We start from the raw sequence: 14786 nt of genomic DNA, 5'->3' as shown, positions 1-14786 counted from the left end.
ATGGTAATTAAGCAAGTGCAACATAGTTTTTTTTTTATTATATTACTTCCTGCTTTCTTGTTTTTCTGTTGTGTATTATGAGTAACAATGACAGACAATACTACTTTGAAGCTAGAATGAAAATCATGCATGTTTAGAAACCACACAGAGCAGTTTGCTTGTGAGTTTATGTGTGACGCTTAGAGCAGATCTAACAAATAAGCTTTCAGCCTGGAAAATAAGCAGATAATATTCATTTTGTGATTACAATTCTCTTATAGAGTTTCACAATTTCCATCAAACATTCACCTTTTCTTTGTGGTGACAAGGAAATCTCAAGTTTTGAGATTATTTATTAAAAATAAATATTGTTGTCAAGGTGTTGTTGCTGCTGTTTTATGTTAACATTTGACCTTTGGCTTCTGATCTTTTTCTTTACCTGTGGGAGTTTCAGGTTCCTTAGACGAAGGTAGAATACACACAGCACATTTGTCCCAATCACAGAGAATCAAAGAGTGAAAGAGAATATGTCAGAATAGCTTTTTTTAGTGCATAAATTACTGTTCCCTTTCTTATTTACCATATCTTAGTGTTGGAATTAAACACTTCATACTTAATACTTTTAGGAAAGGTTTGTCTTAAAAGGAACAATCTAAACTTCTACTAAAGCTGTTAAAATATGAATACTAATAATAAGTGTCAATGTGAAACACAGTCTCTTTGCTAAAAGTGTATATTGTCTTTAATGAGTTATGACTTTGATTTAAAAGCATATACTACAGAATACAGCTGCAGCTCATCAATCCCTGCACTTTTTTAGGATTTAAGCACATTTTACATCACATCCTACACTGATTACACAGATTTATGATACCACTTGGAAAGCAAAGAAAGAACAAGGATTTTTAATAATGATGCCAATGATGCCAAGACTGGTATGAGCTATAGTTTCGTATTAATCGCAAAGAATTAAGAGCATTTATATGACATGAAAACAGAAAAGATGAACTCTAGGTGAGAAAAAAAAAGATCAAAGCTGACCTTGCAGTGATGCCAGTCTGTAAGGCTGAGGAGGTTTGCAGCCTTCTCCTATAGCTTGTCTTGAGAGATAAATGTGTGCTCTGCAGTCCAGGGGTCCCTCTTGATTTATCGATAGTTTTCCACAGCGGGGAAAGAACATCAGGCGGGAGATGTTGGAGAAATGGAAACACCATGCCAAGTGATTCCAGTTGACAGACTGTGGCAAAAAAGAAGGTGAATAGTGAGAGGGGGCAAAGAGAGGTAGAGAGGGATTCAGATTGTTTCAGAAATGAATAGAGGCAGTGTTTTAGAGCCAAAACTGCCGTTAGGACTATAATGCCTCTATTTTATCCAAGGTAGGATCATTAAAGCTACTTCGGCCTGGCTATGGAGATTGGGTTCCACACACAAGGAGGCAGGGAGGAATTTCCACAATTAAAACTGAGGAGAGATGGTTTCAGGAGATTGAGATTAGTACTGGTGACCACAATCAGGCGTCTCATATCTTTTGACAAATTGAGATATAGTAAACAAGATGCTCATACACATGTTATCAGCGACCTCAGTACTCCTTACAATGTCGAATACTGAATCATCAAGTTGCAGAATCAAGCATTTTATCATCAGATTGAGCGTACAATTGAGTTGTTGAAAATGTGGCTGGGTGTGTGAGTCTATTTGTGATTAGTATGAAAAATAAGTGCATAAATGGGATCATCACTGTAGATTTTAGAGTTTAGTTGTGGCTGCATTCAACGGTGCACATTTTGCAGGCAACAGGTAAAAAATTGACTAAAAGCACCCGTGAGAAAATGCCAGAGGGAGTCAGAGCGACAAGTGTCGGCAGGTAGTTGAGAGGCAAGCCCAGACTTCACAGTAACGGTTGGATTTGGCTTTCACTCAAGTGTTCAACCCTTCAGTCAAACAGGCTGGGTCATTTTGCATATCAAAGAAATATCCACCTGCAGTACTAACATGAGTAACAGGTGTTTGGCTTTTTTCTTTGCCGCCATTTTAAAATGTTCAGGGCAGGAAACTACAAGCAAGAACTAGAATTAGCCTTCGACTTTGGGAATAATGACTACCATGCCTGCTTGAATTCAGCAGTGAAACATTAGATTTTAGCTTTATTTAAGTTTGTATCTTAAAATGTGGCATACTGTGTTCCTTTGGATTCTCGAGGTAAATTCAGTTGTCCCACATGGTTCATTTGTTTTCTAATATTTGGAAGCAGAAGTCATTTTATTTATACAACCCAAACAGTCATAACAGCAAGACAATTTTCCTCGAGGGGAAATAACATTTTTGTCTCTACTGTTCCAAATTGGGCATCTCAATGTGCATTTTGTGCATAGTAAGATATTGCTGGTGTTTACTCTACAATAATCTTGCTTCAAACTACAAGGTGACAAAATGTGACCAGACAGTCAGTATAGTGGTGTATATGTATTTAAATGAGAAAGACTGGAAAGAATAGAAGCTATTTATTACAGCATCAATTGTTGAGCAGAGTGAAACATAATCAATAAATCAATCAATCGATCAAATTTATATAGCACCTTTCATACAGGCTAGTGTAGTACAAAGTGCTTTACAGTTGATTGACAAACTTATAATAAGACAGACAATAACAATAAAAGTGACAACATAAATAAAAGGAATACAAAACAAAGAACAAATTATAAGACCGAAATTGAGACCAATGCATGCAATAAAAACATAATTAAATAAGTAAAATAAGAGAGAATAAGAGAAATGGTTTACTAATGGGTTGTTTTTTTATAAGTTAAAACTAGTAACCTAGTAAACTAGTAAAAAAAACTAGGTTAAAATAGATTAAAAAGACAAAAGAAAAGTAAAGTGAAATAAAAGAGATGAAGTTTAATAAAAGCTAGACTAAAACTAGGTTAAAAAGAGATTAAAAGACAAATAAAGGTAAGGTACACTGACACTTTCTGACTGTCATATACATTTTAATTGCGATGAGAGTTACATTGTTTGGGTTTGGATTTTTTTAAGAAGAGACTTAAAAAACCCCCCACTATGAGCAGTTTCATGTAAAAGAGTGGGAGATATGTGTTTCTATCAACATACCAGGTCTGTGTTTGTCTGTGACGTCATCGCAAAGATCCCTGGGGCCTTTGTTCAGGTACAGTCACAGTTTCAGTGGGTTATCTTAGCAACTATTTTTGTGACATCTTCAGTGAGTCATGCATGCTCGGACATGACACGACACAGTATCACATGACACAAACAGCATCCTGAAGTCTTCAGAGGTCTGCAGATGGGTGTAACACATAGCAACAAGAATGTGAATTATCAATTTTTTGGCAGTACTGTTTTTTATTTCTATTCACACAACACTGTGGCAATAAGTTGTTTTTTGTTATGTTGGTGATAGGACTCATTCTACAGTAGATCTCAATGGAGTTTTGCCTAAATAAGAGTGTCAGATAAATGGGAGGAAGTCAGTTTGTGTGGATGTAATGCAGGCGACTAGTTGTGAAATAGGGAGTGACTGTGTTTATAAAAGGGTTTGTATTTTGGCCTCGGGGTAACTGTCGGTTCCGCATTTGTGTGTGGCATTATAGATTTATAGCTTTAAACAAAACACAAAACAACTCTAGTTCCCTTTAAAATTTGGGAAAGTGTATAACTTCCTAATTTGCCATCAGTCAATTCACACACTAATGAACTCTATGGGCTTTAATGATTTACACTGTAGTTTTTCAACATAACAGATACAATCTTAATCTATAAAGGTTTGAATTAAATGTAGACACATCAGGTCACAAAGAATGTTCTAATGGTGATATCTAATCTGTTATTAAGGACCTGAACAGACAACAATCTACAGTAGACACTTATGCTTCATGGGAACCAGTCAGACTTGCTCCCCCTCCCATGACAGGTGGATATTTGGCAAGGTGCTCTGCAAGTTGCTTCATGCATATCTGTAGGAAATGGTCCAGAGTAGCTGCACCTCCTGCTGAACTCCTGACATAAATAATGTCCATGTTTGCTGTGGATAAAAAACATAGCAGGAAACATTACAGAATGAATTCCGAGATGGATATAGTGAGACCTATATCGATCTGTTGCATCCAGGATAAAACAGGCATGTGCATAAGATAAAAGGCTACGGGCCTGTATGACTCGGTAATTATTATATAACAGTCACTGGACTGAAACTAACAGTGGTTTGTTAAGTTCAAATACAAGTTTGCATAAGTGTAACTCTAATATTTAATTTAATTTGAATAGATAAAACAAACTATTATGCTTGTATACCATCTTTAATAACATGAAACGTTTCAAATAAAATCATAATAAAGGTCGTATGGATTTACACTAGAAAAAAGAATAAAAACTGCGAGAAAAATAAACATGTTGTTCCTGAATTTTGGTACAAAACAACAACAATAATAATCATGATAATAATGTTGATAATAGTAAAAAGAAGCACAGAAAGGTAGCTGTCCTGTTAATTTTACTGTAGATACATTTTGGGCTTCATACACAACCAGCAGTATCTTAAGGTGTAAATCATCAGTCAGTCCCCATAGGCTCAAATTGAAGTGCCACCTAGAGCCAAATCCAATTCAGGCAACAAGATATTTAGTGGAAAAGTAACTGAAAAAAAGTATATCAATAGTCTAAACATGTCAGAACTAGTTTCTTTGCATCAGGTTGAGTGAGATAGCATGTTGAATTCTTTCACTGAGCTTGATATTTAGTGAAAATGTCATGTTGTGATACCAGACGATTGGAGATCTTCCCCTTAATTTTTAGACATGTTATTCTAGTGAAAACGCCCAAATTGTATGCCTCAGGCTGACTCTGTGTTGCCACAGTAACGAGTTTGAGTGCAACAATGCTGCCATCATGGAGCCGTTTACCTGTACTGCCGACAGCCAGTGATGGTGTTGCAGTGATTGACTTACATATCTTATCACTTATAGCAGTTCATATAGTTGTGTTTTTGTATGTTTTATGTATTTACAGTAAGATTGGGGAGAAAAAAAAGGTAGGCATCCTGGATCAACCGCTGTTACAAAATGGTTAAAAAATGGACCACACCCACAGAAAAACGACCTCATCCTCCACTAAATGCCAGAGGTAAACAGAATGTGTTAGCCAATGATGTCAGCTGTTATGATTCAGGCTGAATCTGGATTTATCTGACTTTATCTGGCAATCCACAGAGTTACTCCTGGCTCAGCAGCCTGGTACTGGACCAGGAGGGTACGGGTGTATGGGAGCTGTGTGTTGTGTTATGCAGCAACTGGGCCATCAAAAGGCTGCCATGTGTGATGTTCCTTTTATAAATCACACAAAACCATCCCTTCAAGCAGCAATGCTTTAACATCTGCTGCTGATCAGTTATCATGCATTATTTTATTGCTTTTTTTTCATATAACATGGGATTGTCATTACAGTAAATGAGATATTCACTTTGGGTATATATGTACTGTATATATTGTAAATTGACTCTATTATTCTGCAGCAGAGCTTGTAAATAGCTTTGTACATGTTGAATGAAAGTCTGCTCTCAGTAGACAAATGGCACCTCTGGAAATTTAAAGTTGGATTGGCACAAATGTAATTAATTCAAATTGAAATAAAGAGTTTTGAAAATGTAAAGGTTTGATGGATTTAAAAGCTGCACGTTTTAAAAAGCTGCACATTTTTGAACTGAATGAAAATATTCAAGTTGAGAAGATGTTCAGACATATGTTCATGAGAGGAAAAACTGATTCTTCTCATCTTATCAATACAAACATCTTTTATTTCCCACTGAAATCCAGACACTCAAGTTCCTATCAAATGTCTGTGTTTGTGTGGGAGGGTGGGAAGGTGTGTGTGTGGAGGGGGGTTGACCACAAAATAGCGGAGATGCTCAACCTGACCACTGACCCCGGGTGACCTCTGTTGATAAGAGAAAAGCCTGTAATGACACAGACCTCGACCTGTCAGCCAACCTCAACGGCCCTATTGTCTATCACAGAAGGTATGCTGGATATCTTAGAAGATATCCCTCCCCCTGAGCTATTCTTTGATTTATCAACAAAGGATGATGTTAATAGACACAGGCTGTATCACATCCTATTTTCTGAATGCTGACAAGAGACATTGCATTTGAGAAACCGGGATATTTCTGGGCCCTTTTGACTTGAATTTGTTTGTTGTAGCTTCAGTAATGAGTGAAATGTGAGATCACCGTAATAGACGTTTTCTGTTCAATTGCTTTGCCTGTCAGTATTAATGTCAGGAAGGGGATACTGCAGTCTAAAGCCTGCTCTCTGATGATGCACCATTAAGTTCCTGGTATGTTTTTATGGTAGGATGTTTGCCATGTTGTGTCTGATGGAAATTCAGCAGACCATATCTGCTTAGGCCAACACATAGACTACCAGTCTGATATTTATTTGAATATTAAAGGCAAACACCATACGCAAGCCTACCGAAAATGAGGCCTGTAAACCCAGGAGGATTTACGGAGGTGAGCAACAAAAAACAAGGCCTGTCATTGTTGGTCTTTCTTTGAAAGGAGATCTTATTCAGAGGGTGACTTGACATTTTTCTTCAAGGTTATCACATGTCACAGATACACAGATACTGTACACTGTATGAGCATTAAAAGGAGCACTGGTGCACTAACATCTTAGTATAATCATAACTGAGTCTCATGCATTTCATCGATGTAAATGTGGTTTGGATCTAAGACAACACAACTCCAGAATATGCATCTATTTAAATTGTTTTGACTCTTTACGACCTTAACAAAAGATGACCTCAAAAGAACACCGATTTTGATGGTTTTCCCTTGTGATACCAATTTCAGCTGGACACAATGTTGTTAAAACGTCTACAGTATCCGTAAATGCAAGTGCAGTTTGAAGGTAAACATGATGCCACTTTAAGCTGACTCCACCTTCAGTCATCTAAGCTGTATAAAAAAGGTAGAATCTGTTTCTCCCTCTCTCTTTCTCTCTCACTAAAAGTCTTACGCAGGACTTTAAGCCAGCGAGATCCGATATCGCCTTCATCTCAGGAGGGTTGAGCCTGTGGACACAGAGGGCCTTCTATCCCACAGACCCCTGGAAGAGAGTCTTGTTCATCTCCAGCCCCAACAATGTACTCTGCAGGTTTGGAGATCCTTGGGATGATCCTGGCTGTGGCCGGCTGGCTGGGGGTGATGGTGGCTTGTGGCCTGCCTATGTGGCGGGTGGCTGCCTACATCGGTCAGAACATTGTCATCTCTCAAGTGATCTGGGAAGGCTTGTGGATGAATTGCTCGGTGCAGAGTACGGGCCAGATGCACTGCAAGGTGCACGACTCCATGCTGGGGCTGCCAGTGGACCTACAGGCGGCTCGTGCCTTAGTTATCGTGTCCATGGTGCTCTGCATTATGGGGATCGGTCTGTCAGTGGCTGGTGCCAAGTGCACTAACTGTAGCCGGGATGTGAGCAGTAAACCTCGACTCGTGGTGGCCGCTGGAGTAATCTTCATGGTTGCTGGACTGCTGCTATTGGTGGCTGTTTCATGGACAGCCCACGCCATCGTCCTGGGCTTCTATGACCCAATGCTGGAGGAGACGGGTAAAAGGGAGTTTGGTAACGCTCTGTACTTTGGCTGGGCTGCCTCCTGCCTGCTCATCCTAGGAGGTGCACTGCTCTGTTGCTCCTGCCCTCCCAGAACAGCCACAGCACAAAGCGGCGGTGGCTCTGCGCCTCCCCGAGTGGACTATTCAGCTCTCAAGACCATGTCAGTCAACGGCTACACAAGAAGAGACTATGTATGAACATGTGGGTGCTGCTGATCATACAATGACCAGTGTCAGCAAATGTGTGAATGCTCGGTGGTTGGATGTTAATGCAGCATGCAGTACCTGTGGCATGGACATTAGAATGACTGATAAATGTTTAATATGTTGTTTTGACCTTTTTTCTGTAGTAGTGTCTGTCTTATGATGCTTTTTTATATTTTATTTAAAAAATCAACACATTTACTTGTAGATTTTGGCACATTGCAATGTGTCGGATCTGTCATATCTCGCCAACACTTTCTCTGTTTGAATTTGGATTCTTAGTTTAGTTCCTGAAACATTTTCTTCTTGTGTTTCTGTTATCTTTACTTCCTGTGTTTTCCTGCCTTGGTTGATTACCCCATGTGTGTCACTCACCTGTGTCCCATTTGTAATTATCCTTTGTGTATTGAAGTTCAGTTTTCTGTTCAGGCTCTGTTGAGTCGTTTTGTCCGTTCTGCCTGCTTAGTTCTTTGTTGTCCCTGTGTTTCAGCTCTTTTTATTTTTTTGCCTACACATCCAGCAATAAATCAATAAATTTTCTGCAGCCCTGCTTTTGCCTTTGCTCTCTGCACTTGGGTCCATCTGCTCTGTTATTGTGATAGAATATTTCGTTCTATCTCATTTTTAAAGATAATTTTTGGCACTCTTTGCCTTTATTTGACAATATAGAGCTCGGCAGGAAATGGGGGGGTTATGAGGAGATGCAACACATGCAACATGTCCCCAGTGGGAACCAAACTACAGACCTTGAGGTCATAGTATGTGATATGCATCTTGACCATTCGGTTATCAGGATACGTGTAATCTTACATGTCTAAAATTTGCAAAAAGCTAACTAAATTCTTTTTGATTAGAACACTTTACCAGATTATAAATATTATCTTTATTGAAGCATGTTTTCTTTATAAAACTCTATATTGTTCTCCTGAAGTAGATATACAGTTCTTAATGCTACAATTTCATGCCTCAGAGCCAGAAATTATGTGGATGCTAAAATTAAGTGTAATTTATAAATTATAGCGAGAGTTCTTCGGTATGCAGAAAGAGGGACACATGCCAGCTGTGGAGTTCAGCAGAGTCTGACCAATAGGATCCGTACCAGTGCACGCTGAAAAGTATTTTATTTCAGCACAAATCGTTGGGAGACACAATGGGTGGCTTGTCTCAGCACCTTATGCCTCCCTTCCATTGTAACCTGTTCTCCATTTGCGAGAGAGAAACCCAGTCCGAGATAGACTCCATGTGTAAGTGGATGTAATCTGCACTGTAACAGAGACCACGAGAGCCACAAAGACCCCATTCATCAGTCGGTTTGCAACTGTTTACCTTAATCCCAAAGTTAGAGTCACCAGAATGAAACTGCATCTAAAAAACACACTAGAAATGTGAAGATTTTAAAATCTCTATACGTCAAATTGGGAATACAACATTTTTAAGAACCTGTGATACTCATCAAACTTTGTTTTAACATCATACAACATTTTTTGCACGTCAATCTGCTGCAATTTTCAGCAGCTTCAGTATGCATATTTAACAGTGAATGAAACCAACAGGATATAACCTACTTTTGAGACTTCTTCCAAACTGTTTAGCTACTTTAAATGTGTTAAATAACTATACTGACTTCCCTGTTAATTAATTGTATTTCTTGTTGATTTGTACTAGTAATACTAAAAATATGTCAGTAAAATAAACAAAGTATGTGCTTTGGCTTGAAAAATAAGGTTAATGATCTGAAGGATAGTCCTCTAAATATTCTGGAAAACTCCCTTTGAATAATTAGGGACCCCGCTGGCAGTATTGTGAACTGAGGCCAACTGTGCAGTCGTGTGTTGATGGGAAAGTGCAAAGTCCTCTCAAAGTTGATGACAAATCCCAATTCACTGGTGTAACACTTTCATTTATTATGAAGGTAAGTTACAAATCCGAGCACATCACCTCAAGCCAGAGAGAGTGACTGTAGAAAATAAAAGGTTTCAGTTTTTGGTATTAGCAGTAATGACCCACATGTTTCGAAACATCTGAAATAAGTTTGGGTTTATTTGCAGAATCATTACCATGTCTTTGCAAGGCTCAAAAGCAAAGTACAGTAATGCTTTTGATAACAGTCCCTGCATCAGTAAAGCAGCTTCGCTCTCATTTCCTCTGAAGTGAATGAAACAGATGCAGTGCAGATTCAATGCAGTGAAAGTGTGACTACTGAGACTACTGACAGAGTATATTTAGAGGGACTTTGTGGCACGTGCAGAAGTTAAACTGAGGTTAAAATCCTTGATGCACTATGACCTTCAAAACAAGGACACTGATAAAACCCCCACCACTGTGCACACACACAAATACAATGTTTAAGCCTGCAGCATTGTGGCCCACTCCCTCTTTGTGTCACTGTTCCCTGTAATGGAAACTGTTTTACTGTACGTCATGAGAGAAATTCATATGTTATTCATAGGGTCCTTTATTCCTTCCACGTGCAGATAACAATGTGTAGAGGGGTTTAGTGTTGTTTGCATTGCAGTTTGAGCATGTGGTCTCAATTATTAACTTTCCTAGTCAACCAGTGATACACGTATGAGTTGACTGAAAAGACTGTCAAGGCTGTTGGGAAAAGCTGTTTTTAGCTTAAAATACTGTAGCAGCACACACCTCAACATCATCAAAGTGTTAAAAATGTTCTTCTATCTGTTTAATACTAACATAGCAGCTCCTTTGTAGAAATTTGGGTAGACGAGGATTTCTGTAAAACGATGTATATCGAGAAAGTGAGTTGCACAAGCCTCTGAATGCTTTCCAGATAATCGTGATTTCTACATAGATTTCTCTCTAAGTCAGACCGAAAGTAAATACAGAAAATAGCTGCCAGGAATAGCTATTAAAACTAACTGTCTAGCTAGATTTATTTACCTTTATTTTTTTAAATGTATTTTTTGTATTAACAGAGGTCCTGGATTTATTGTAAGATTGTTAATAACACTTACACACACATCCCCAGCCAAAAAAAACCCAGACTCATTGCATATATTTATAGTAAACACCGATCTGAACTTCAGATGACTTTGTTGTCAAATTTTGTTTTAAGTTAACAAAGGCTCTCGTCCAACTCAAACATGACACTTTTGATTAATCAGAGCACTTCCACTGCTTTCCAAAGAATCATTCGACCCATTTATCCTTATTAACCCCATTAACCACTGTCACCAAGCCTTTCTTCCTCTCCTAATCCTGCATCTGTTTCCTGCATCCGTTTCCAGAGAATCATGGTCAATGATGATCAGCCACAGAAAGTCATGAGATACTCCAAAGCAAACAAATTGGGGAAGCTGCCTTCATGATTTATGCACCAAAATTATGGAACACCCTACCCCTGTAATATCACCAACCCCTAAAACCTACCTTTACCCCAAAGCCTTTAGTTAATCTGTGTTTTATCTTGTGTTTTAGACTTGTTTTTATTCAGTTTCATTTTTAAAAAACAGTTTAACTTTGATCTCTTCTTATTTGTTTTAATGTTTTTTTTAACCTATGCTGTTGATTTTAAATTGTTATACTTGTTTGCTCTTGTTTTATTGCTTCATATGTAAAGCACTTTGAGCTGCATTTTTATGTATGAAAGGTTCAGAAAGCTGCATGTGACCAGATTTTCTTGTTCATTGTGTATTATTTTGGCATCTGCATTTCACTCTGTTACATTCAATAAAAAGTGTGAGTAAAATAGCATTCACAACCCACAAATGTACAATTTGCCTAACATACTGTTTGGGTCAAATCTGACTTGCTTTGACATTTGACAGCTTTAAAAACACCCCAAATGTCTTTTACTTTTACGAATGTTCCTAAAGTGGCCCAAATTGCATAAAAATTAAAATATTTTGAAAGGTCATACTTTTGTATAGGTGCTACAAATTTGACTCTATTGAAGCTGTTCTGGGTCAAATTTGACCCGTATCTATTGACATGTATTTTAGTTAAATGAATAGTTAATAGTTTTAATAAGATAGTAGTTATGAGGATTTATTTTCATGATGTAGCAGTGAAGACTGATGGCTCTAATGGTTATACAATAAACCCCACAGTTCAATTATGTTCTTATATAATACATTTAAATCATTATTGCTATGTTATATTTTCTTGTCCTTGGTAAAATAGGACATGATATTGTGTGATATTAGGTGTTTTTTCTCCAAAGATGAGTGTTGTAAAACCTAAAAAATACACTCTCTCTGCTCTCTGGAACATTAATCAAGGTTTAATCACCCATTTATTGATCAGTCAGATCGGCTATTGATGCTTTCTAAATAGATATGTGGTTCAAAATTGATATAGACACTTTTTACGAGGGGATTTTAGACCAGGTTAAAATGAGTCCTGAACATACTGTGAGGGTGTAGAATATGAATAGTATGTAATGGTTAATAATACAAACCATAAAATGATTACATACTTTTGTCAGGATCTAATTTAGTAATAATAAAACAACAGTTTCATCTGTCAGCAGGGAGTACAATAAGAAACCAGCATTGTGAAGTCTTTCAATCATTCATCCACCAATCTTTACCATGTCTGTTACCCTTTAACTACTCTCAGCCTGAGATACAGGCCTTCTGTTTACTCTCCCCTCACCCAAACAAGTGGGAGAGCTACTGGAGTGTCGAGTAAGATGAATGATTAAGCTGAGGCCGTTTTCATGCCAAGGCTGGGTTTTTTTGGACATTCAAAACAGAGTGGGAGACAATTTGAACTCTTCCCTGACCAATACGGTGACTCCACCTTCTGCTTTAAAAAAAATCTGTTTATATGAACAACCGGCACTCCACTTCTGACTGCTTTGATAGAGAGGACATCTGTGCATTTTGAATCACATAGGGTTAAAACATGCCTTCAGTGGGACTGGAGATACTTGGAGTGACTCTGGCTATCCTCGGATGGATCTCAGCCATTACATCTTGCATCTTGCCCATGTGGAAGGTGTCAGCTTTCATCGGGACAAACATTGTCACGGCTCAGATCACATGGGAGGGCATCTGGATGAGTTGCGTCGTCCAGAGCACAGGTCAGATGCAGTGTAAAATCTACGACTCCATGTTGGCCCTAAGTGGCGATCTTCAGGCCGCCCGCGCCCTCACTATTATCTCCATCGTTGTGGGCTTTGTGGGACTCCTGGTTGCCATGATGGGAGCGAAATGCACCAACTGTGTGGAGGAAGAGGCAGCAAAAGCTCGGGTGATGATAGCTGCCGGGGTGGCCTTCATCATGTCTTCTGTGACCCAGCTGATCCCCGTGTCATGGTCAGCCCATACCATCATTTCGCATTTCTATAATCCAACTATAATGGATTCAATGAAGGGAGATATAGGTGCGGCTCTCTACTTGGGCTGGGCTGCAGCCGCATTCCTGCTCATTGGAGGGATCATCCTCTGCTGCAGTTGCCCCCCGCAACACGAGAAACGGTACGGGCCTCCTCCACAGGTGGTCTACTCCCAAACCAGATCGATGGCCCCGAGTAGCTTTGACAGGCGAAACTATGTCTGAACTTACACCTGCTGTTTTCTCACACTTTTCCGTCATGTGAGCGACTGCTCAAAGTGAACTGGAGAGTACAGTCATTCTTTAATGACTCATCCACACACTAGGAAGTGTGCTGGGATGAAAACTTAAATTCAGAACAACATATGTGCCTTTTGTGTACATGAAAAGTGTACATGAAACTTTGTCTGCATTTATCAATTTTTTTGTGTGTAACTTTGTGACTGTTGGCTGAGGCTCACAACTATATGATGATGATGTGTCTTGTATTTTGTACTGTATCGACATAACTGTGTAGTTTGTGAATTGAATTTAGAGAATAGTTAAATCTGTGCATGTACTTATCTTTAATGTACTGGCTTTTTGCATGTATTGTAAGGAACCTGATTAAGGTGATTGACATCTGTCATGTAAATCCACATGAAGCGGATTATGGTTGTTTTTTTGTTTGTTTGTTTGTTTGTTTCCATACTTCTGATTCAGCTTATCTGAAATGCTTTTATGTTTGCTACTTTTTTAATTAAAGGCCTTTTTTTAAATTACAGTAAATTGCTTTAATTCGTTTGACTACTTGAAATAACGCAATGCACACTGAAGCAAACACTCTCTTCTTCCAATCACTGGAAGGTGGATATGCAAATGCAGCACAATGAAAATAGGTGTAGTTGCAACAGATGCGAAAAATAAAAACCCAACAAAAAAACACTGGACACTGCATACCTAGCTATTAGGCTGACGACTAGTAGTCCATCACAGCACCCATCCACCTGGCTGCCTCCCAGATGTCTGTTGGCTCCATGATAAGAAGAACCGCTACTTTGTCAGCTTCCACACACTATCTGAACTGCCCACCCAAACAATGGACCCGTTTCATGCTTGAAGGGGGGGAGACTGGGGGGGGAAGGGAGGCGTTGTCAACACTGGGTTTCAGAAGATGAAGTAGGTGGGGGTATTTCTAGGGAGACAGACCCAGCCCAGAAGAATTTCAAGGGCATTCTGCAGACAGACAGAGACATTAAGGCCCATCAGACATTACACCGTTGTCAGGTGAAAGCCTTGTAACTCCAACACTTAGGATTATTTATGTTTGGGCTTCAACTCAATGAGTTTGTGTTTATTATCCCAGTTATATAAAAAAAACTTAACAGCAGTTAAACCAAAGCTGCAAGATGTTTAACTTCCTAAAATGCTGGCACTTGGGATATGCAAGGTTTCCACCACACAACAATGATAATACAAAGGTTATGAGGCAATTACTGAGAAATGGAGGTCAGGCATTCCTCAGTTACGAGCCTTTTAAAAAAGCAGCATCCTTGGTGTTTCAGAAAGGAGCCTGAGCTTATTCTGAGGCGATGATGTAAAAGATATTAGACTAAAACAGAAGCTTTTCAGTGATTATTAAATGTACAGCATCCTGTTAATTCATTAATATAAAACGCAGGCTCTGAAAAAGTAT

General features: G+C 38.8%; 1 protein-coding gene across 1 annotated transcript; it reads left to right on the top strand.

Annotated features, from left to right (window-relative positions):
* Positions 1–7135: 7135 nt before the first annotated feature.
* Positions 7136–13862, top strand: LOC133981014 (uncharacterized). The gene is made up of 3 exons (XM_062419900.1): positions 7136–7798; positions 12392–12459; positions 12676–13862. The coding sequence occupies exons 1-3, from the start codon at positions 7136–7138 to the stop codon at positions 13334–13336; spliced, it is 1392 nt and encodes a 463-aa protein (XP_062275884.1). The 3' UTR covers positions 13337–13862.
* Positions 13863–14786: the final 924 nt, after the last annotated feature.

This window comes from Scomber scombrus, chromosome 5 (genome assembly GCF_963691925.1).
Source record: "Scomber scombrus chromosome 5, fScoSco1.1, whole genome shotgun sequence".
Taxonomy (NCBI): Eukaryota; Metazoa; Chordata; class Actinopteri; order Scombriformes; family Scombridae; genus Scomber; species Scomber scombrus.
The sequence above is the reverse complement of the archived record's forward strand: the minus strand, read 5'-3'. Positions and strand labels throughout refer to the sequence as shown.